The sequence below is a fragment of the Prosopis cineraria genome, unplaced genomic scaffold (assembly GCF_029017545.1).
Source record: "Prosopis cineraria cultivar Desert tree isolate PC_DT_omini unplaced genomic scaffold, ASM2901754v1 PC1342, whole genome shotgun sequence".
Taxonomy (NCBI): Eukaryota; Viridiplantae; Streptophyta; class Magnoliopsida; order Fabales; family Fabaceae; genus Prosopis; species Prosopis cineraria.
Window position 1 is genome coordinate 8,298 of NW_026556667.1, and position 24,697 is coordinate 32,994.

At 33.0% G+C, this 24,697-nt stretch overlaps 3 protein-coding genes across 4 annotated transcripts; 2 read left to right on the top strand and 1 right to left on the bottom strand.

Annotated features, from left to right (window-relative positions):
- The first annotated feature begins 10,980 nt into the window (after nt 1-10,980).
- LOC129299895 (protein trichome birefringence-like 39) lies at nt 10,981-15,045 on the top strand. Of its 2 annotated transcripts, none has more exons than XM_054938370.1 (5): nt 10,981-11,372; nt 11,909-12,083; nt 13,413-13,588; nt 13,710-13,901; nt 14,542-15,045. In XM_054938370.1, exons 1-5 carry the CDS (start codon nt 11,071-11,073, stop codon nt 14,828-14,830), a joined length of 1,134 nt encoding a protein of 377 aa, XP_054794345.1. In that variant the 5' UTR covers nt 10,981-11,070; the 3' UTR covers nt 14,831-15,045. The 2 variants fall into 2 exon arrangements, with proteins under 2 accessions (XP_054794345.1, XP_054794346.1); XM_054938371.1 differs by having other exon boundaries at nt 10,982-11,372; nt 13,743-13,901.
- Nucleotides 15,046-16,724: 1,679 nt separating this feature from the next.
- Nucleotides 16,725-20,010, top strand: LOC129299893 (seed biotin-containing protein SBP65-like). Its single transcript, XM_054938368.1, has 2 exons — nt 16,725-18,485; nt 19,132-20,010. Exons 1-2 carry the CDS (start codon nt 16,863-16,865, stop codon nt 19,624-19,626), a joined length of 2,118 nt encoding a protein of 705 aa, XP_054794343.1. The 5' UTR covers nt 16,725-16,862; the 3' UTR covers nt 19,627-20,010.
- Nucleotides 20,011-20,507: 497 nt separating this feature from the next.
- LOC129299894 (adenylate-forming reductase 06235-like) lies at nt 20,508-21,874 on the bottom strand. The gene is made up of 2 exons (XM_054938369.1): nt 21,367-21,874; nt 20,508-21,282 (listed from the first exon to the last, which is right to left on the bottom strand). The coding sequence occupies exons 1-2, from the start codon at nt 21,825-21,827 to the stop codon at nt 20,508-20,510; spliced, it is 1,236 nt and encodes a 411-aa protein (XP_054794344.1). The 5' UTR covers nt 21,828-21,874.
- Between the last annotated feature and the right edge of the window lie 2,823 nt (nt 21,875-24,697).

Here is a 24,697-nt window from a genome sequence, read left to right on the forward strand (position 1 = left end):
ATATATTAATGATAAGGATTCAAGATGTAAGTAGTTAAATATCACTACTCCTATTGTGCCCAATTTGAAGGGAATACAGTCAAAGGCTTAAATTGGCAAAAAAATAATTACTCATATACAAATAACTGTTAGCTATGATGAAACTATAATTTAATGGGGAATTAAGATCACTTTAAATTTTATTCAATTCCATTCATTTAGCCATTTTGCATTCTATATTCTGTTTTCCACTATTATTAAAAAAGAGAGAGAGAGAGAGTAAAATACAGTAATCTTCCTTTCGTTTTGCAAAATTATAAGGACCTTCCATCTAATTTTAAAACTTATACTTTAGTTCAGTCTTCCACACCATTAGAAATATCTTGTTAAAATTCTAAAACACTTATTTTTTATTTGTAATAATGCTAGAAATTTAAAATTATTAATTTGCTCTCATGACCTAATTGTTTACCCTCTCTTAATTTAAATAAAACTATGAATAATCAAGATAAAAAAATGTAAAAATATGGGTTATAATTAATCAACTTCAAATAAAAATAAAAATAAATTATATTAATTAATTCATATCAATCTCTTATTTTATAAATTTTTTAAAAATATTTTTTACCCAATTTTATATTTAATTTTTAAAAAATATTAAATAAATACATTTACATAATCAAAAAATTTTAAATGTAAATAAAAAGTAAAAAATATATGGATCAATTTTTTGGGTAGTTTGAATGATTTTTAGACCATATTTATGCTTAAAGAGGGGTATTTTGGTATTAATTTAATATATATTTTTCCGTTAAAAAATATAAGCTATTTTTTAAAAGGTTAGATGTTAAAAAAAATAAAGATATTTTAATCTTTTGAGGTGTAATCATTATTTTTTTTTCAAAAATGTCCCTTTTAAATAAATTACTTTTTATTTATTTTAGGGTGTGTATAATAATAAATATGGAAAGATAAGATTAATTCGAAAATAAATAACTACTTTATTAAAAGTAAAATTTAATTAAAAATATTTTATATTTTTTAATAGAGAGAATATGATTTGATAGTTAACTGGTGGTTTGTTGGATGAAAAAAAAATAAAAATAAATAAGATGTTTGTGTTTTGTAGATATTTATACTATGAAAGGTTTATATATATTTCAAAAATAAAAGGGATATATGTAACTAAGATAAAATAGGAGAGTTTAAAATATTTTACTCTAAAAAATTGAAATAAAAGGGTATTAAAGATTAAAAAAGGGGTGTGAGAAATGTGAGTTATACACGCGCAATTTTTATAAATCGTCAATAGAGCAATTCTTTCTCATAAATTATCAGTAGATCAAATTAAATAAAAGTATTTACTAACAAATGTTGATCATAATGGAATGAATTATTATCGTTTAAGTATGAAGTATTGAGTTTGAGTTTATAAAATCTGGAAAACTGATTTAGAAAAGTTGTCTCTAAATGAGCATGATAATAGTCGAATTTAACTCAAATTATTATATAAAAAAATGAATAAATATACCTTATTATCACGGGACTAGTCTTTCAACCCATGCGTCACTTAAATAATTTTTACTAAAAGTTATTAAGTAAGCCTAACTCGTAGGAAAGGAGGATGCTTAGCTAAATTGAGAAGAATAAAAATTTGAGAGCAAAGGATACTTGTGAGAGCTTGGGGAATGTGAGAGTAATATTATTTTAAAAATTTAAGGTTAGTTACAAATGAGGAGAGGTGAGGTATTTATAGACCTCTCCTTAGATCTAAAAAGTTTCCACCTTTTCAATGGACAGTGGAAATTAAATCAATTATATGTTATAATTCATTTTCTAGAATCCTCTTTTAAATATTTACAACAAATGTCCAGATATTTATATAAAAATATCTAAAGGCAAATATTAAAATATTAAAGTTAGAATTGTGTAAATTTTTTTTTAGAATGTTATTGCACTCTCTAACACTCTTAAGGTTATTCATGAGACTTTTGGAGAGCTCTGGAATGTTCCGGATCTCCTTAATTCATAAAAAGTGATGAATTGTGACATTATGCTAAATATGATAGACCTAGCCCAACTTAAAATAACTTTTTTAAAAAATTAAAAATTGTTTCGTTTTTCATTGGTACGCCATATGCCATTGAAATTGCAATCGCAATACTCGTGCGGTTGGAGAATTTATTTACTCAGTTCATTATTATCAAATCAACTCTTTTAAAGTCGCACACAAGATGTCGCCCACAGAAGGGTGTCCAATTCCAACCAAGATTAATTCTTTTTTCAGCTGCTAAAATGTGCGTTAAACAATATTATCATTTAATGGTTCTCGTCTCTCGTGTTCCAGATCCCCCATTGATCCCGTACAAGTAAGTATTCGTCTCTTCTTCTCTTCTTATCAGAAGAGAGATAAACAATAGGCAATTTGACTGCAATACTATCACACACACACACATATATATATATATTTACCCATGCGTTATATTTTCAAAAATATTTGCCCATATATTATAAGTTTGGATATTGGTTTGATGTGAACTAAGTTCTAATTTTTTCAAAAAAAAAAAGTATAGAACTCAGCTTAAATTAAGCTGAGTTCTATACTTTATTTTTTAAAAAAATTTGATGTAAACAAGCTGGTAGTTTTTTCCCTCCTTTCTCCTTCGTGTAAATAATTACCCTTTTTTCTTTTTTTTATTGGAAAAACATAAATTTGAGTTATTACATTTTGCTCAAATTTTATTATAAATTTCTGTAATTTTTTTCAGTGTTTTAAGTTCTTACACTTTTATTTTTTGGAGTTCTAGGTAAAGGGATCTAAAATATTAAAAAATAAAAGTGTAGGGATATACAATAATGAAAAAAAATTCAGAGACCTATAATAAAATTATAGTAAAGTGTAAAGACTTAAAGTTATTTTTTTTATTCTATTGCTTGGTATTTTAAAAATTTTAGAAGTATTATCACCTCTTCTTTAAACTAATGCGAACTCCCATTGTGTGTGATTGCTGTCTATGCAAATTTGGATATAAAATTTATATTTAAAATATTACATTTTAAATTTGATATTTAAATTAATGTGTTTTAAAACTCTTTATTTGAGTAATTTACAAAGTTTCAAATGAAAGAGAGAGATAAGTTGATAGTTAAGATGAAAATGAAAAAAATTTAAAGTGATATGTTAACTTTTTTTTTTAATTGATGAGAAACAAAAAAATAGAGATAAGAAGATATAAAGACATCAATGATAAAAATATGAGGATGAAATATTTGAAGTGAGTAAAATTTTAACTGATCATGGTATAAAAGAAATTTAAAATTATAGAAGAAATATAATAAGAAATAAATAAATTTAGATTTAGAATTTAAATTTTTGTATATCAGAAAAAGAGATTGGATCCAATTCAAATTTTTATTAATCTAAATACACTCATATAAACTCATTAATCCAAATTTTTTATATTTTTATTATTGATGTCTCTATGTTTTTTATTTCTTATTCTTCTTGTTTCTTATCAATTAAAAGATAGAAGTTAACATGTCACTTATAATTTTTTATTTTTATTTTAAATATCAACTTATCTCTCTTTTTTATTTAAAATTTTTTTAAACTATCTAAATAAAAAAATTTAATACATGTATTTTAAATGTCAAATTTAAAATATAATATTTTAAATATAAAATTTATATCTAAATATGTATAAATAATCATCACACGAAGTTCGTATTAATTTGAATAGGAAGTGATAATGCCTCTAAATTTTTTAAAATATCAAACAATAGAATAAAAAATAAAAAAAATAGATAATTATTTACATAAAGATAAATGCGAGAGAAGGCTCTCAACTCGTCCAAATAAAAAATAAAAAATCACATTCAAGGGTTAGTTTGAGTAAAAGAAAATTAATGCGCTGGTACAAAAGCAATATTCATGAATGTGCATGATTGGATTACGCTGGCACTAATAAACCCTATACCTAGTTATAAGTACAGACATAGGCCCTTGAGCATTCAATTCGAGGATTTGTCTTGTTACAACTCACAGGGAGTGGGTCCTACTGGGCAGATGTGCTAGAGGACTGCTGCTTGATATATACCTTATTATATTTTTATTGTATAATATTTTTAACTGTTTTAAATATATTAAAAAAATTAATTTTTTATATCGTAAAAAATAAAATGTATTTTTATTTTAAATAATAAAAAAATTATGTTAAATATCTTTATATTAATTAAGAATGAGTAGAATTAAAAAAATTTAATTGTTATAAAATATTTTATATTTTAAATAAAAAATTATTTTAAAGTAGTATACATATTCACAAATTTCTCCCAATTTCCTCAATCAAATCATTTCATTTATTACTCACCAATTAATAGATGCATAATGAAATTAATGCCCTATAAGAAAATAGTTTTTATGAAACTCAAAGTAAAAATAAAAGTAAAGTTTAAAAATATATTTAATATTCCTTTTGTTCGAATATCATCTTTTAATAAATAATTATTTATTTTTAAATTAATTTTATCTTTTTATGTTTATTTTTATTAAATACTTTATAATAAATATAAAATCATTCATCAGTAAGGATATTTTTTTAAAAAGATAATATACATATCAAAATATTAAAAATATCTTATATTTTTTAATAAAGGAAGTATGTAGATAAAATTGAGATAAAAATTTTATTTGATAAATATATTCACTTTTAAAAGGACTAAAATAGCCATAAAAAACTCCGGTGTTTATCCTCTTTTTTCACAATCTTTTTTGCACATTCATCAGAAAGAAATCACTGAAAAACTATAAACAACCGTGAACTCCCACGAAACAATAACCCCAAAAACCCATAACTTGTAATCATTGAAGAGCGTGAATAAAATTTTAGGGAAAAACCAGAATTATGCCTTTTTCTCTTGAGCATTCAATTTAGGAAGAAATAATGCCTTTTCCCGCGCTTATGCATCCATTTTCTATTCTTTGAAGAAAGTATGTCATAAAGGAATCAAGAGGCACAGAACAATAGCTGGCTTAAACCTTTGACTAGGAAAAATGCAAACACGATTCGCCCTTCAAATCTGAAATATCGATGCCTGTGGATTCTGGTTTTGTTAGACATGAGAATGGAGGAAGAGTTGGAGCGGGCTAGGCAGATGGAGGAGCCACCATGGAGGAGGAGCTGGAGGCAGAAGACTAGAGATTGGATAGATCAAAAGAAAAAAAAAAAACTAGAATATGATTTGAGAAAACCTACGTGCAGCCATGATGTCGCTGGTGGTCATCACCGCGATGGTGAGATTTGGTTGCCATCAATCCTATTACAGTTGCCATAGCTATCATTGTCGCCGTTTTGGTCCTCCATCATGCCGCATTCAATGAACATGATGGATGATGAAGCTAGCTGGTTCAAACATGGAGATGGAAGGAAGTAGAGGTGAGAATATGGTCAATTCAACTTATATAAGTTGATAGAAATATGTATTGGGTTGGGTTCAATCTGTTTTTATATGGATTAAAAAAATTTGAACTCAACCCAACTCTTAAAGGTTGGTAGGTTAAATGAGCCAACTCATTAACCCATTTTTATATTTTTTAATTTATTTTTATAATTTTGTTAAAAATATACTTTAATAGTAAGTTTTAATTCGATATTTTTTTCATGATTCATTCTAAATATGTAAAATATTATTTTATAATATTTATGTAAAATATATAAATTGATACAGCTAAATAAATCATGTCTGATATGGTTTATATTTACAAAAATTTCTCCATTTTTTAATTTTTTTAACAGTAATATGGGTTAAATGGGCCAACCCTAACCCATATGCTTACGAGTTACATCTTACATTATCCGAATTAGAAAACTCATTTTTATTTGGATCAATTTTTTTTTTAACCTAACTTGACTCTCATGATCGATTATTTGGGCTAATCCATACTCAATTCATATTCTCAATTTTAGAAGGAAGGACGTTGGGGATAGAAATGGATGGGGAAAGAAGTGAGGGCTTGGGTCCAAGGATGGACTCACTTCCACCATTTTTGATAAAACCCATTTTGTTAAAAAGTGGAATCCAGTTTATCAAACATTCTATTTTTGTTACCCCACTCTTCCAAATATAACTCCATTTTACCAAACAAGTCATAAGTTGATTGTATTTTAAAAAATCTCAGCCGCCAATCCACATGTCATCATTAAAATAAAGGCCACCTTAAGCTACTTGCTTTCAGCTCAAATTTGATTATTGTTATTAATTTATACAGTGTATATATAAAAAAGTATAACTTTATTTGATGCGTGTTTTAATACATTAAATCAATTAGACAACTTATACTTGACATTTTAACATAAATAGGTTAAAAAATTAACATGCTTTATATTTATTTTTATTTAAAATATAAGACGCTTTCAATTATATTTTGCATGCTAATAATATCAAGTTATTTTTCTATTATCATGAAAAATAACATATCTTTTCTCTTTTACTCCTAACCCCACCATCTATCATCATCTATGTAATAAATTGAATAAGAAAGAGAGTACGAAAAGTGCGAAGCACGTGATATTTCTCCTACTACACAAGAAACCACATTGATAAATACAAGGACAAAATTTTAAAAATGATTTCTAAATTAGAATATAATGTTTAATATTTCAAATAATCTTAGTTGAGTTAAAGCATGCAAATAGTTAGAGTTAGGTGCACAGCCAGTGGGAGGTAATCCTGCAGTTCCCATACTTTCTAGCTTAATGCTACACATTAAATTTCCATCAAATTTAGGGGAGGCTAGTGAGGGGTGAGTGTTGGATGAGAAGAGAGGAAAATGGGTGCGTGGTTTGGTGGGAGTGGGTCCAAAATCATTGAATGCCTAATGGGCAGGCTCTGTAACATTGGATAGGCTGAGTGAGCAAGTAGCTTTTTAATAAATGGGGCAAAAGAGTGAACCAAAAAGCCAACCCTGGTCCTTTTGCATTGTGTAGATATATATGCATCAGATGCTCCCTTTGTTTTTTCCGTTTTCCATGGCGGCCACCAAAAAGTGAAGATTCATTTATTCCCGTTCACACAAGCAATTTATTAAATATCTTTCAGTTATGAAGTATATTCATATTTCTTGTGAGTAACATGTCAATGGCTAGTTAACGTTGTCTCAATAGCAATGCCATCACTCTTGTTTGTAACAGATTTTGAATTCGAATCTAGTGTTGACATGTCTGTTCCACAAGGAAGAGTTAGATTAGGAGTGAAATGTGAAATGTCTATATATTTTGTTAATGGGGAGGGAATATTTGTTAAAGATGTGCACATAAAAGGAAGATAAGAACCAAAATCAAGTGGGGCCATTATCAACAACATTAAGAAAGACTCAACAATATTGAGCATGGAAGCTTACTAGCTAAGGATCCATGCTTGCGATGAGGTGCTGAGAGCTTTTTTTCTTTTCTTTTCTTTTTTTTTCGGGGAGGGGGGACGCCTATATATTATGAAAGAATAACAAATAATGATGAAATTAGTCTTCAGGTAAAGTCGTTATCAGCTTCTATTGTGTAGCACACAGCCCAGCCAACTTGTGATTGTGAAAAGTGGTCCCTTCGATCTACTTTACCCTCCATCTTTCTCATGGTTGGTGGGACGATTATTCATAAAACATAAAGGAACAGACTTCACATGCGTGGATTCAACCTCGTTACAAATAACCAATTTTTTTTTCACGAATTCATTTATGCATATATGATAATGTATTAGTAACAATACATATATTGTAAGTAAAATACACGCCCAAGAAATTAAATAATTATAAAGGAACAAGGTTCTAAAGTTAAAATACAAGAGATGAGGTTTCTCATTAGGAGGGTCAATATGCTTCATTCTAGTGTATCTCCATAACTGATAATCATAAAACTGATCCCATAAAAAATTTGAAGGTTATTTAAAGGGTTATCACTTCTCAGTGATGCTTTCCATACACACCTTCAATAATCAAAATTAAAATTATGTTTTAAGGAACCCAAATTGTTACCACCCGTGCCATAACCACTGATGATGATCGATATTTCATATACACATAAAAAAGATGCATAAGGCGTACGTGCAGCTAAAAAATCCAATTTTTTTACATGAACTGAATCTAAATTGAAACTTTCAAAGGACAGTGATAACCGAGAGTGAGAGGAATTAAAAGTTAATAATAATATGTCCAGGTGTGAAGGAAAAAAAGACTATAAGTTTTTTTGGTAAAGAAAATGAGTAAAGGTTAATAAAACTTTCTTTGGTGGGAGCCCATGTGAGTGAGATGATTGAATGAGGGAATTAACATACATTGAAATTTCACTTTGGTACGAATGATGACACATTTTATTTCCACAGAAATAAACAACATCCATGATAAAGAGTTACACCCGCACCTTTAAAAGAAAATTAATAAAATATTTTGAAGCATAGAAATTAAATAAACCACGGTAGAAAATGTTACCTTTTTTCTTATAATTGAGTGGTTGAACTGAATGAAAATTTTGAAATTAAAGATGAAAAGAAAAACAATATATATTTTTAATAAAAATAAAAACTTTTTTTATATAAGATTTTTTTAAAATTATTTATATTTTGAACTGAAGAGAGTAACAATTGCTAATTACTAATGTCATTGCCGAAACTACTAAATATTATATATGTATATATATTATTTAAATTAGTTTATTCTTTTTAAATATTTAGATTTTCAACATATTCTTCAATTTCAACAACCATCGTTATTGAGAAAAACAACTCAAAAGAAAGTTAAATATGCCTATAACTGGCTGGACCAACTTTACAAACTTATTAAACCTCAGTCCGAGTTAATAGGTTAGATATTCTCACCAATAAATAAGTAATGATACATGATAATTTTTCGAGATGAAGTTAAGTAATGAATTATTATATAATAATAATGATACATGATTATTATATTCTCACAAAACTGGGTATGGGGGTCCAAAATCCAAACATGCTAATCCTCTTATTAGTTTTGAGAGGAATGGAGAAGAAAAGTTTTAATAAGTTCAATTATAAAATGATAAATAAATAGAATTATAAAATTTTAATTGAGAGATGTAAGAGAAAGGAAAAGGTAAGACAAATCAATTAAAAATTTTTTAACCCCATTTCTCTATTTTTTTTAAAAATATTGAGCTTGAATTTTTCCTCCCTTCCTTTCCTCTCCATCCGCTTGAACAAAACAAAGGGTAAATGGTGTTTCAATAATTAATTATTTCTCAATGAATATTAATTACTCATGATATGTAGAATGTCGACATCAATACACTAAAAAAAAATTAAGGAAGTTATCACGTATCACAAATGCATTCTCAGCTATCTTCCCCATCCCTAAAAAAAATGTCTCTTTCTTCTCTCGGTAATTTTTTAAAAGGGAAAGTTTTTATACTTAATTATATATATATATATATATATTGCCAAAAAGAAGTCCCTCAAGTGCGGAGTTAGTAATTTGAATCAGGTCCAACAGGTCATCTCGATAAATTTAAAAAAATTGGCAATCATAGCACTTGGACATGAAACCAGAATTATTTATAAATAGAGAAGCCTTTTCTCAATAAGAAGAGATATTAGAATCAATAACCTATCAATTTCAAACTCTGCATCTGTTACTTTATTTTTATAGCATATAATTTTAATCTTTATTTTTTATTATATAATTGGCATTGCCCACCACTTCTCTCTTTAATTAATGTATCCATACTTTCTTATATTTATATTAATTTTTTTTATATTTTTATATTTGAATAAATCGTGAAAACTCAAGTTCTCGGCATTTAATTAAAACTCAAATTTTTTTATTATTTTGTGACCTTACATTTTTAATATGTCTCGCGATGACAATGTTATTTATAATGTCAAAATCCAATGCCTCTTCGATGGGGTAGGTTACCCTTAACTTGCACGGCATGTATGCTGCTTTTCTGTCCTCAATTTAATGTTTGATGGGGACGTTTTTAATTTTTATATAATTGAAATCCTTTGTGCGTGCGTGCAACGCAGTTTGATATCAACATAAAATATTTAACTTACAAAAATATATTTTTTATAAATTATTAATGATGTTGTTTATTTCAATTTATGTCCATTAAATGAAAACATCTCTAATTTTTATGTGAAAATAACAGATGGAAAAATAAAAGTGGATATACAAGTTATTTATTTTTTAGTTGTTTTTAACGTAACATATTTTTTGTTATAGCTTTCACTTAAAAAGACCACCTTTTCAACCTCTTTACACATCTGTATTTAATCTAAAATCATCCGAATAATGTGATGTCACCTAAAAAGAAAAAAGAAAAAGGTTGGAGTGTAAGGCATATTTTGTTGATTGAAAAAAAAAAAAAGAAGGAATGTTTTTATTTTTTTTTTCTTTTATATAATCGTTCTCTGTAATAACCCCATGTGTTAAGACAAAGCTAAGCATCCACATGGCCGCGAAGGGACACTGGAGACTAGGGGTCAACCTTGGTTTGCTCACTCTCTAACACTGTTCAACGTGCAACAATTCAAAGTCTTAATAAAAATTAACTGGAACCTCACAAACTGCGAATAAATTAAAATATCAATGTAACTAAGTATAATTTAATTACAATCAATTATTTATAAAATACTCTTAAAACACTACACCAAATTAATCGTAATCAAATTCTATTTTTTTGCACTGACATGAATTATTTATAGCTATATGATAATGAATTTAAAAATATAAGTAATTATGATAGTGCATTAGTTTTTTTTTATCAATTATGCTATATACTATAATTATGTAATGACCGGAAAAAAGGGATTCCACATGCCACGGCTAAAAGAACCCCACAAATACCACTGACACTGGCACAAAAATAAAGATTATTAAAAAAAAAAAAAAACTGCTTTCAAGTTTCAACGTGCCTTCTGAAGTCCCTTGGATAGCTTCACAGGGCCTCCGAGAGACACATTATATAAGTAGTTGTTTCAGAGAACACAACACCTTGTTCACTGCTCATCAATTTTCCCCTCAAGGAGAGCTGATTCCGAGGAGGGATCGAACGTCAAATCCCCAAGAAAATGGATTCCTCCTCCAATTTCCGACCTCTGTTCCTTCTTGCTCTGTTTCTGCTTTCCTCCTCCTGCCAAACAGAAGCAGAGGAATTGGATACCCTCAGGAATGGAACCACCAGTTTCAACGGCACAGACAGAGGAAGATGTAATTGGTTCAGAGGAAAATGGGTGTACGATGAATCTTACCCTCTCTACGACGCCTCTTCTTGTCCCTTCATAGATCCACAGTTTAACTGCCAAAAATACGGCCGTCCCGACACTCTGTACCAGAAATTCAGGTGGCAGCCATTTTCATGTCCCTTGCCCAGGTCACTCCTCCTCCTCCTCCTCCTCCTCCTCCTTCAATATTCTTAAGAAATCACTATCAGATCACGGCTACTCCATTTGCTTCTCTGGGTTTGAATGTTGCTGTCTACATATAGTTATATACGTCTTCTTAGTTTTTAGTAAGTAGGTAAGTGAAAGTGAATTTCTTTTCTGAAGGAAAACTATGACTGAGGTCTGTTTTTTAAGTGAATTGGAACACTTATTTACGATAATCCAATTCTGCACTCAGAGTGTTATAGAAGAGCAGGGTTGATTATCATAGGATCCTTGTCCTGTCTTGACACTTTATTGTTTTTCTTGTTATCTCTCCCTTGTGTTTTACTATATAGAGTCGTGCTTTTTAACGACAATCAATTTATCTCCTTTACATTTCAAAACATATGCACATGCAATAATTCGAAACATGTGTATAGGCAGTATAGATACCCCTCCTTTTTTTTCGCCTGAACGTATTATAGCAGCTTATTTGTGTAAATATTAGGTAAGTAGGAGGGATTTATTTGGGGTGTGTGTGCAGATTCAATGCTTTGAATTTTCTGGAGAAATACAGAGGGAAGAAGATAATGTTTGTCGGTGACTCACTGAGTTTGAACCAATTCAACTCGCTGGCTTGTATGATTCACGCTTGGGTGCCAAACTCAAGGACCACGTTCAACAAGAGTAGGAACGCTCTTACCTCAGTGACCTTTGAGGTGGGTAATTTGATCACTCGCATTTTCTTTCCTTTTCTCTCATTTTCTTCCGTTTTCTCGTCTTTTCAAGCTCTTGCAATCACCTAAAGTGGGATCGGACTTTCATCATATTTTGATTGTTAAGCCTAAATCCGATCTTGATAGTACTTCGCGGCGAGCATACTTTTGTCTGTGACTGTGAGGAGCACTGAAGGGAGAGCAATAATGTTAGGACGTGATTGGTGGGATGCTTTTCCTTTTTCAGGGAACATGTCTGATTTTAATAGCAATGCATCATTAATGATTGTGTCTTAGGCCTTGCGTAATTTAATTAATCTCTCACCTCAGCCACCAAATTCCAACGTGCCCATTATTATTTTCCAAGAGAAATTTTTTTTCAGTCTTATTAATCATATTATTAATTTTTTATTATAAATTTTTTCTCATACTTCCATTAAATGCTGGTGATAGGAGTTACATTATTAAATTATGTATATTTAACATAGATAAACTTAAAAATTTGTTAAATTTTTAGTTAAATTTTAAAAACTTTAAAATTTTATATAATTCTAATTAAATATGTTAGAAGTGACTTATAAATAAAATTGTAATAAGTACTTAAAAAATAGTTGTTGTTGCAAATTGATCTATACTTGAGAGCTAAGTCCAAGGCAACATAACTTAGGCATATAATATAATTCAGTACATATTTTATATTTTATACTGGTGATTTATTAGTTTTTTGATATTGATTGTCACCGCTAGACATAAGGCTCAGTTGTGTGAGAAGGTTCTTTTTTGATTATATAGTTTTTTTTTTCATAAGAAAGTTTCGATCTCTTGATTTTGTTGTGATAGATATCTGGCCAGAATCCAGTTGCTTGAAATGGAAACTTGGGGAAATTAATGTCAAAATTAGCAATGATTGACGTTGGACATACAGTCCTCCCTTGTCGCTAGGAATTACTGTGTAGGAGTCCAGCTAGATCATAAATGGACAATGAATATTTAACAACCCCCCCCCCCCAAATAATTTACCACAGTGAATCATAGTACGCGAACCTGGATTTACCTCATGAAAAAGTGAAAAAATAGAGGATAATTGGGGAAATAGCATGGCATAATTAATGGTAATATATTAATATGGAAGTATCCACCGAAAAAATAACGACAATGATAATAGGAAGAAATATAATAGTCAACATAAGTTGTCCCAGCAATAGCATCCCTAGTTTAAAAGAGATCCTATGTTCGAACCCGAGAGGAGTGTTTAATTTGATTGCATAAAGAATAAGAAGAAGAATACTAGTGAAGTGAGAAATGATGGGGGCATGAATAATGTGTGATCAGGAGTATGGGCTGGAGCTGAATTTGTACCGGACGGCGTATTTGGTGGATGTGGATCATGAGAGCGTGGGACGAGTGTTGAAACTTGATTCCATTAAGAGCGGTGATGCTTGGAGAGGAATGGACGTGCTGGTCTTCAACACGTGGCACTGGTGGACCCACACTGAGACCTCACAGCCGTACGATCATTCTAACTTTTCTTCACTTTATGTCTCGTGATTACTCATGATGCTTACATTAATAATGATAAAGATCTCCGTGAAAAAGAAAGCTTGACCGTTGGGTTAATGCATTTGTCAGTGTTGTTGACAAACACTGTATGGAAGCATGCAGGTGGGAATATATGGAGGCAGATAAGAAGCTGTACAAGGACATGAACCGTTTCATCGCCTTCTACAAAGGGCTAACCACTTGGGCCAGGTGGGTCAACCTCAATGTGGATCCTGCCAACACCAAGGTCTTCTTCTTGGGCATTTCTCCTGTACATTATGAGTGAGTTCTTCCTTCTCCACTCTTCATCATTCATCTACATTATGAGACCACTTCGTTACGTTTTAATTGTAGAACACTTTCAATTAGATTTCACTAATTAGGGTTTAGGGTTAATAAAAGTAGTTATTTTATTACTTCCATGATAAAATGGCATGACTTTCCTTTTTCCACCTTACACCCTTTGATTATAAAGTGTTTGTTAGAACATTGTACTCTATCTGTACAGTATTATAAGGCATTTTTTAAGTATCATGTTTAAAAAATATAAGGCATTATATTTTGGGTTTTTCAAGGAGTAGTTGATCAATTTTTTTTCTTTTCAAAAACATCCTTGATTAAGGTGTGTAATTAATAAGTTTTTTGAATTGAAGCACCCTGTTAAATTAAGACATACATAAAAGATCGTGTAATTTTAAATTCAATTGACTAATTTATTAGAATTGTAATGAGGTTAAAAATGCCTTGTAATATTGAACGGAGGGAATATATTTCTTGTGACTAGATTAATTAATACAAGGGTAAAGTTGGAAATATAATTTCAAAAAGTACGAAATGTCTTATATGTTGAACTAAATATAAGAATTTAGAGTAGAAGGAGGAATGCAAATGAGGTAGAACATTGAGGGGTGGATGTATACAGGGGGAGAGACTGGAATGAACCAGAGAGGTCATGCACGAAGGAGACACAGCCGTATTTCGGGGCCAAATACCCAGCAGGGACACCAATGGCGTGGGTGGTGGTGAACAAAGTGTTGAGCAGGATCAAGAAGCCTGTCTATTTTTTGGACGTTACGACGCTTTCTCAGTACAGGAAAGATGCTCACCCTGAGGCTTACAGTAACATTATGGCTGCTGATTGCAGTCACTGGTGCCTCCCTGGCCTCCCTGATACCTGGAATCTCCTTCTCCATGCTGCTCTCTTTTCTTGATTTTTCCTAACTGGTTTCCTCTTTCCTGATTTTTCTTTTTTCCTTTTGCTTTGGGGGGTTTTTAATTTGCTTACGTAAGTGGGAGCAATAAACCCCAGCAAGGGATTGGTGTTATGCTCCAAAGTTGTAAAGTTTGATTATTTTTTGGCACAAACTTGCCTTCATTATTACCCAAATCATTAACATTCTCTATGGTCATCAATGACTACCTCAAATCGACTCTGCTTTCAAATAAATGCCAGTGGCCCATGTGCTATATATAGCACCAACGCTCCTACTGTAATAAGGAGGATGTGTGTGTTTAAAGTCGGAATAAATATAAATGTGAAAGTGAGCGGGTATTATCTGTAATTGTTCCCTAAAAAATGACTATGCTTTCAAAACTAGTTGGCACACTGTAAATTATAGGTTGGTTGGTCTTCCCAATAAATTATGAGTATTATTTGTAATTGTTCCCTTAAGATCTCATTCCTACCCCTTGCGTGAGTGTCTTCTTCACCTCCAATCTTGAGAGCTTCCTCCTCTCGATCTACTTCCTCATTCCTCTACTCGTTTTCCTCATTCTCCTTCCTTGTCGCTCTATCGGTTCCGATGGGTGCTGTGCTGACCATAGTGTGATAGGCGAAAGAAGACGGGAATATTACTGGCCGAACACGGAGTGTGAGAGAGAGAGTTTCTTTGCATTTTTTTTATTATTTTTTTCCTACCCAATGCAAGTAATGACCCAATCCATTTTTTATTATTTATCATATATAAAAGTCTGATCCTTTTATTTTTTTTGAATTTTATCCCAAATTAGACAGATTGATTTGTTTTTTCACATAGATTAATTTTTTCAATATAATATATACGATAAAATGAATGCCTGTAATTTATATATTCAAAATTAGTATTAAAAAAATTATCCAAATATCTTTAATTTTATTAAAACCAATTTTAAAAATATTATCTAAATATCATCACGTTCTGTTAATCATTGTTTTATAATCAATATTTTTCAATTCAAATTCTAACACAGTCTAAAACTACTAGTTTATATTGCAAGACTGAGTTGAAGTGTGAATAAAAGTCAAAGTAGTGCTTAAGACTTGTAAATGATACAATTTTTCACTTTTATATACTCATAATTCAAATGTATTTATTGTTTTACTTTAGTTCTATGACTTCTTTCTAGTCCTAAGGTGGTCTAAATTGTTGTAAAATCGTCTTTAATGAATATATTGAAAAGAATAGATATGACCAAAGTTTAAAATCAATGCATTAAATTGAAACAGAAATTAAAATAAATTACTTAAGATATTGAAAGGGCAATATTTTTGCTTAATTTAATAAATTGATTCTAAATTGCATATGAAATCGATTTTTTAAACCGAGACCGATTAACACTAAACTAAAGTTGATTGGTTCAGGGTCTGTAACTGATAATTTGGGTTATTCCTATAATTATAACAACTTACAGAACTCAAGCCTAAACATAAATATCTTTTTAAAAACATTTTAAAATCAGATTTAAGTCAAAGTTATTCAAAATTTTTTTTTGGTCTGATATTCAAAATTATACTATAAACGTGCTGTGAGTTCCACAACTCGAGAATCAAATCCAATTTTTGGATAGGCCACCAATTTTATGTAAACCCAGAAAACAGAGGCCAGATGTCTCTCCCCTCGCCCCCTCGTTCAAAGCTTTGAACGAGTCATTCGTTACTCGTTCAAAGCTTCCACGTGTCTTCTTCACGAAGCCTTCGAACATTGCCATATTGATCCTCATCTTCGCCTCTTTGCTCTCTGCGAATTCAAAGCTGAGTCACCCAAATGGTATCACCACCCCCATCCACGTGGCACCAGCGCCACCTCTCCCCCCACATGTCCTCTCTCATGCATACCCATCCACCAGCCACCTCCTTCCCGACCGCCATGCTCACTTCCCCTTTTATATCCCGCTCATTCCGGTTTCTCTGTGTGTCTCATCTCGGACAAGCATATCATCGAACATAAAGCGATCGCTTGTACAGAAGAAGTTGACGACAAAACAATGGCGTCGGAACAGGTGTCTCGCAGGGAGAACACGACTACCGAGAGGGAGGTTCACATTGAGAAGGATCGAGTCCCCAAGATGACCACCCACTTCGAGCATCTCGCTGAACAGGTCAAGGAAGGATCGGATACCCCGCAAGGGAGTATTCAGGAGTTACAGGGTGGGGAGTACAGGAAGGAGCATGGCGGGAGAGCCATTGGGGATATTGGCGGGACTGGGAAAGCCAGGGAGACTCATGAATTGGGGCCTCATTTCGAATCTCTTGCTGATAAGGTGAAGGGAGAAAAGGGGGAGAAGAAAGAGTCTTATGCCGCTAAAGTCGGGAATACCGCGCCCTTTTCAAATGTGGGCCAGTTCGAAGGGAAAGCTGAAGCGAACAAGGGCTCGGCTGGAGGAGCTAGAGGGAGAGATCAATCTGAACCCGAGAGTCGATCCAGAGTAGTGAATACGGGCGGACCAACGCAAAGCGGTGTGGAGAAACAGGCAAGAGAAAACAGAGGGCAAGTTGAAGCGGAGAAAGGAAGAAGAGGGAACAAAGGGCAGGTTGAAGCAGAAGAGGGAAGAAGCTGGGAAAACAGGGGGGAGGCTAGAATCAGAGAAGAGAAACTGGGGACGAGAGGCACAGAGAGCGGAGGAGAAGTTAAAGGCAGGGTTGGAGTTGAAACTCAAGGTCCTACTGCTGTTATAACGTGCACATTCGAAGGAGGCGAGAAGGAAGAAGATGGAAGGGACGCAAGAGGATTAGAATCAGCGACAGAGAGAGCAAGACGAGAAGAAAACAGAGGAAGAGGTGGTGATCAGGAGAAAGAATCACAATCTACCTTGGAAGACATTTCCAAATACAGAGGCCAAGTCCAAGAGAACACAATGGAAGCTATGAGAGCAGCACAGGAGCGGTATGAAAGAGCAAAGCAGGCAGCTAATGAGACAGTCGGTTCTACAACCCAAACAACTCAGGAGAAAGCTGCACAGGCCAAGGACATAGCAATGGAAAAAGCTGCTCAAGCCAAAGACTACACACTAGAGAAAGGCCAACAAGGCTATGCTACTGCAAAAGATACCATCTCAAGCGCCACTCAGACGGCTTCAGATTACACCTCTCAAGCAGCAAAGAAGGCTGCTCAAGCTAAGGACGTGACATTAGAGAAAGGCCAACAAGGTTATGCTTCTGCAAAAGACACCATCTCAAGCGCCACTCAGACGGCTGCAGATTACACCTCTCAAGCAGCAGAGAAGGCGAAATCTGCAGGTAGCACTACTACTCAATATGTTGGAGAGAAAGCTGGTCGGGCTAAGGATGTCACTCTGGAGACTGGCAAGACTGCTGCTGAATATGCTGGAAAACTGGCGGCTGATCTGAAGGACAAGGCGACTGTGGCAGGGTGGACGGCGGCGCATTATTCGACGGAGAAGACTGTGGAAGGGACAAAAGCGGCGGCGAATATTGTTCAGGGAACGGCGGGGTATGCTGCTAATAAGGCCAGTGAGCTTGCATCCAAGTCATTAGGTGCTGTCAAAGGGTTAGCTGCTAGAGCTGGGGAGACTGCTAAGGATTATACTGCGAGGAAGAAGGAGGAGGCAGAGAAGGATTACGAAACTAAAAAAGCGTCTCAACCACAGGTTTTTATTCTCTTAATCGCAGTTCTAATTCATATATCTATATATATATATATTGGCTTAATTCACACACAACACTCCCAAAGGAAAGCTTCCCCCATTCGAAACTGCCACCCCTCACATTTGGGGGTGGCTAAGGTGGCATTAGGCCAACAGGCCTTCTGCTTCTAATTCATATATTCATTATGCATCATGCTTGAGCACACAGCTCCAGATTCACATGCAATCCTTGTTTCTTAAATGGTGATAAACATTTCGGAATTGAAAATTCTGTTGGAAAATATGTTCTAATTTTAGGATATTTGAAGAGTATTTTTGTTTGTGTTTTTGTAAAATAGATTCTAATTGATTTTTCCTTTCCCATGAAAAGGAGTACAAGTTAGTGTCATGTCAAAGTCTGAGGGAAAAGAGAAGGAATTTATGAGCATTTGTTTCTAATATTTTGCTTTTTAGATTATGAAGAACATGACGTTAAAAGCTTAAGTTCTTTAACTTTTTATTTAGGTTCCATACTTGAAAATAATTTTTGCAACCCTGACTTGAATAGAGTTGAGTTTAATCTCCAGTGAATGTGCTGTGATTTTATTGAAAAGTGTACTATGATAACGCTGCTGAAAACTGAGACTTTCTTATGACGGTTTCACTTGAGGAAACTGAGCGGAGGCCATCATCTGGACAAGAACAAGGTCAAAAAGGAGGAGGCATGTTCCAAAACATCACTGGAAGCTTTCAGGAAGGTGGTGGGATTGGCGAAACTATAGGCCAATATGCCCAATCCACTAAAGAAGCAGTGGGAGATTTTGCGCAGACAATGAAGAAGCCATTAGATGCAGCTGCACAAGGAGGAAGCGAGGTGATAGGAGCAGTAGGTGAAACTGTAGGTGAAATCGGACAGACAATGATCAGACCAGCAGAGAGAGCCTCAGAACAAGTTCAGAAAGGTCAAGCAGGAAGTGGCTTTATCGATGCTATTGGAGAAACCATAACAGAAATAGCACAGACAACCAAAACCATGGTTGTGGGAGATGATGAAATAGAATCAGGCTCGAAACAGAACATTGGATCAGAGTTTGATCATGGCAACCAAGGAGGGTTGACTTATGAAGTGCCTAGAAGAGAGACCTTTGAAACCAGGAAAACCTGAGGTTTTATGGAGTCGATAGACAGACATGTTCAGTGTGTTGATGTTTTGGCGTTTTGTTTCGTGAATTCTGTAAATAAATAAAAGTCGCTTATGGCGATTCCAGAATGTCCGATTTGTAAACTCCGCTTGTCGTCCCTAAAAAATTGTGTGGGTGCAAAATTTATAACTATGTTTTTGGTGTCTTGGGTTGGTGATGTAATTGTAATGTAATACATAGATCATGCTGAAGCAATTGCATTAGTCATTAGTGGGAAAGGAACCACTTGCCAGTCGGTGCAATTGCATAAGCTAGGATCATGAGTGTTCTAATCATGTCATATTAAGAACCATGTCAGTGTGTATAATATGTTTTATTCTTAATAAACTGAGCTTGTTTATTTATCATTATATTTCTAACACCATTTCAAGCCAAAGATAAAATTATCGGTGATGTAAAAAATTCACATTTAAGATAAAAAAAAAATCAGGTGGCACATTTTTCATTGGGCAAATAACTTGAAGATTTTATACGATCCGAGTGTAGCATACAAATATGAATATGGGTAGCGTTTTCTCTTTCTCTTATGTTCAATACAATATTAAATAAATCAATGTACTATTCACTTAGTATTTACTATAATTCGTACCAAATGAACCAATAATGAAGCAATTAGTATGATATATATTTATCAAAGGCTTCTTCAATTCTACAAAATTGCTATAACCAATAAGAATTCCTTATTATCGGCCACACCCTGTTCAATTTAAACAGAGGGAGTGAATGAATATAGTAGTACATGATATATATATATATATATCTATTGAACAGGGTATGGCTAATAATAAAGATATATATATATATATATTCTCGCCTTAACTCCCTTTTATGACTTGAGTATCCTTCAAGAATCCCAAATAGGCCCAAAAGCAGGGATCCCAGCCTTCTTACAAGCTCTAACAACGTCTCTACTTCCTTCGGGATTGCTTGTAACAATGACCACTTCAGCATCCCACCTAATTGCAGCATCCACACTCATCTCTCCAACATTCGGCCTCCCACTAATTGCAGTGTCATGAACAATCATCTTCTCTTTCGAATATCTCCCCAAGAACTCAATAATCTCCTTCCCAAAGTTCATCTCAATATCCTTAGCCACCCACACTAGAAAAACGTTTGCAGGGCATGGTTGCAGCAGAAATGACAGGAACACACAAATCCCTGAACCAGTGGCCACCAAAACCACCCTCTGGTACAGATTTATCAGATAAGGCAAGCCAACGAAGTGCATGGTTCGAACCCATAGGTGGCTTGGTGGGTTACAGATTAAAGACTTGGTGTAATCCCCAACTGCACCAGCTAGCATTATGTGTTCCTTTTCCCCATCTGAAATGATCCCAAAGGCGTGCCATTCTGATAATGGCGATGGGCTGATTCTTCCAAGTAATCCTGGTTTAACCCCACCATCAAATTTTATAACTGAAGCATGGCTAGATGCTGCTGACACTTTGACTTGAACTTTTCTTACAGTTAGCCAAGGAGTGATGATCAGGATGGTTATGGCTACGGTGAACCAAAACTCTTGCCTCTTTATTAACATAGAGATGGTTGCATTGTAGGTTTTTGAACTAGGGTCATAGCTTATAAAGAGGAAGATGAAGAACCAGAGAAGAATCAGAGCCATCCACCCCTGCGAAACGATGTGTTCGCTCGAAGAAGTTGTGATGAAGATGGCGGATGACAGGAAAGGCGGCTAGGGAAAAAGAGAAATTAGAGTGAGAATCCCAAATGCTAATCCAATAATCTCTGGCGAAGTTAGTTTTTTGTTTTTGATTGTAAGGACAAGAGAATAGACAAGCCAAGCTATAGAAGAAACCCCACATCCACTGTGCATTCCTCCGAGGCTTTGAAGAAAGGAAGTGATTGAAGTTTTGATCTTGAGAGGAACACTTGGCCTACCGAGAGTTTTCACAGCAAACCAGAAGATGAATCTTAGTGCTGCCTCGCTTCTGCACAACGTTAGAGCTAAAACGTTCCCAATGGAGAACAGTGTTGCTGTGTCTTTCCCATATTGGAGATGCCCTGAAGCTGCAAGAGCCAAAGCAACCATGTTCAAGCTCAAACAAACCAAAAATAAGATCTTGTACACCGTGAAGCCTTGATCAAGCAGAATCACTGACAACCTTGAAGTTTTCGCATTCTTTGGTGGTGCAACCTTGACCATCTCTGGTGTCTCTAAATCCTCAATTTCTGCTAAGAACTCTACTTCAACATCCCCCCTGCTTCGTCCATGTCAATGTCACAGAAGTGGCTGCTGGCTCGGCTCCTACTTGGGCTAGCCGAGTGGTGAGACCGAGGGAATATCTTGAAAGAACTGTTACGACGACTCCATGGAAGCCATATCCAGTTAGCTCCCGTTCTATCTTGCTTTGGCAGTGATGATAATGGTGGTGGTGGTGGTGAAGAGGATGACCCTATTATTGCAAAAGGGTTGGTTCTATTAGGATTGATCTCGAATGCTACACCACGACAGCTTGAGAATCTAGCGAGCTTCATAATCTCTGTGCCTTCCACTACTTCCTACGTTGATGATGCTATGATGATACAGGCGGTGCGCTAGAGAGGAGTGGAATTCCATATCCAATATGCAATTTCGATTTGCATTGTTTTTGCATGTGTGATTACTATAGTAAGGAATAGAGGGGGGAGGGATTGGGAATTAACTGGCATATCCGTTTTAGTCAAATTGGTATCTGCAAGAAAACATTAAAATAACATGTTCCTACCATAAAATCATGCTTCTCCACAACTGCAAAGATCAGGGAAGATGTTCATGTAATGTCCATGAGATGTTTATATGAAATTGTTTCTTATGATGTCAATATTAGTTTAATTTCAATAGGCGACTCAAAATCTGACCAAATTACTAAACTACAAATGAAACAAGCTTTTAATGGTGAAATAATTCATTGTTGTAGCATTCATCTGCTCATTTATTTAGCTTGAATTTGGGGCCGCAAAAGTGTTACTAATAAGCAGCAACATACAAATTACAACGATTGAAAATGGCTTTGTACATAACTTAGTGACGTGTAAGTTTTAGTAGAATGTCACGGATTCAATCCTTCCTGTAACCTTGAGTTATTGATGCTTGTCTCTCTATTTTTTTTTAAATAAAGATTGAACTAAAACTGAAAATACAAACTATATCCTTAGAATTAATTTTTAATACAAGTTGGTTTAGGGTCTTGACTCTGAACATATACGTACCAGCACATCTGAGTCGATTAATTCTAGAGGATATAATAAAGAAAAACTAGAGAGCAACTGAGGGAATTTTGCACGTTCGAATGTGTTAGGAGCAATGTTTCAAATCTTGGGAGCACACGCACAATATCATTGTGAGATGTGTGTGTGTGTGTGTGTACACACACCATGCATTATTATTTATTCCCCCAACTTGTGGCTTGGATTCCGTGCACTGATCGATCAGGTTGAAAATATAAAACAAACCCTACATTTTCTGTTTATCTCAATTGTGGACCACTTTTCTAACAAAAATAATTAGAATTCTCTCCCCAAGCGAGGGAAAAGTGTATTTTTCATTTTCTAACTTATAGAATCATTATTTTTCTTTTTTCTTTTTTTTTTTTTCAAAATTGGACGTTGGAGAGATGAAAGGGGTGCGGATTTTAGGATGTTGGGATAGTGATGACAAAATTGAGTTCGAGAATTTTAGAGAATTAGTAAAAGAGAGTGGCATAATAATTGTGAAGGAGTTTGGAGAGTTTTTATAGGTTATCAAATCCTAAATTAGTTGTCTTTTTATGCAAATAATATTTTTCATATTTTTGAAAATGCGATAACTGAAATTGTCGGACCTTTTTATTTTCTTGTGAAATTTTCAATATCAATTCGTCTTTCATTTCATTCGCCACTTGCTTCCATCTTCAATTCATGTACGATGTTCCATACATTTTCACTATTTTCATCAAATCACATGGGATTCATATGACTTGGCCTGCCAGTTTACTAGAGGTACCTAAAGGTGGCCATGTCATGTGTGGCTGTGAGAGTATAGCCCTCTGAATTAAGTCAGGCTTAAAAAAATAAGTGATTTTTAGATGAAAGAATTTGTGTGATTTTATAAGTGGTTAAAATCATTTGATTGAAATTGTTAACATTACAAAAAAATGATTAAAATTTGAATTGGAGAATATTTTTGTCTCTTAATTATTCGCTTAGAAATATCTCTCATATCCTAACTTTCATGTAATGTAATTTTTTATTCAACATTTGAAAATTATACATTAAATAACTTGCCATTACAAAAGTTAACTTAGGTAGTTAGTTGACTTAAAAATTACGAAAAATAACATAAAAATTACAAAAAAATTGACTCTTAAAATTATAGATAAATACCCTATAAAAATTAATATCAATTATATGTCCCCTAAATTATATATAAATAATAGGTTACAAATATTATTTCTTATACCGACCATTGTTCCAAGGACTTGATTGATATTAATTTTTGTATAAAATATTTATTTGCAATTTATGTCTCATTTTCTATAAGTTTTTATCTTTTTATCTTTTTATTTTTTTAGTTAACTAATAGTTAAAATTAACTTTTTTAATGATGGCATGCTTATTGTACAATTTTAAAAGTTAAAAAAAAATTATATCACATATAAGTTTAGCTATCAGATATTTTTGAATGAATAGTTTAACGGGTAAAAAACCTTTAACTTTTAAAATTAGTTGATTTATTAGCATAATTAAACTTGTAAATAGAAAATTATCTATTTTATATTTCAAGATCTATATCTATACTGCAGAGTTATAAGGAAAAATTTAATTAAAGACCTTTAAAATCTATAACTTTTACTCCTTTAAATTTCTTTTAATTATTAATTTAGTCTTTACTATTTAATTTTTATCAATTTAATTTTTCCAATTTACTTTAATTATTATTAATTTTTATTGTTTAAAAAATAGGTTACACTGTTAAAATTTTCTAAGGTGATGCCAAAATATTGATATTGGCTATGTACATAAATAAAAATGAATATAATTATTTAGGCAAAAAAA

Coding starts and splice junctions, on each gene's coding strand:
- LOC129299894 (XM_054938369.1), bottom strand. CDS start 21,827: ATGGTCAAGGTTGCACCACCAAAGAATGCGAAAACTTCAAGGTTGTCA. Junction 21,283..21,366: donor ATTCTCACTCTAATTTCTCT/TTTTCCCTAGCC, acceptor GGGGTGGATGGC/TCTGATTCTTCTCTGGTTCT.
- LOC129299893 (XM_054938368.1), top strand. CDS start 16,863: ATGGCGTCGGAACAGGTGTCTCGCAGGGAGAACACGACTACCGAGAGG. Junction 18,486..19,131: donor AAAAAGCGTCTCAACCACAG/GTTTTTATTCTC, acceptor GTTTCACTTGAG/GAAACTGAGCGGAGGCCATC.
- LOC129299895 (XM_054938370.1), top strand. CDS start 11,071: ATGGATTCCTCCTCCAATTTCCGACCTCTGTTCCTTCTTGCTCTGTTT. Junction 11,373..11,908: donor TTTTCATGTCCCTTGCCCAG/GTCACTCCTCCT, acceptor GTGTGTGTGCAG/ATTCAATGCTTTGAATTTTC. Junction 12,084..13,412: donor TTACCTCAGTGACCTTTGAG/GTGGGTAATTTG, acceptor ATGTGTGATCAG/GAGTATGGGCTGGAGCTGAA.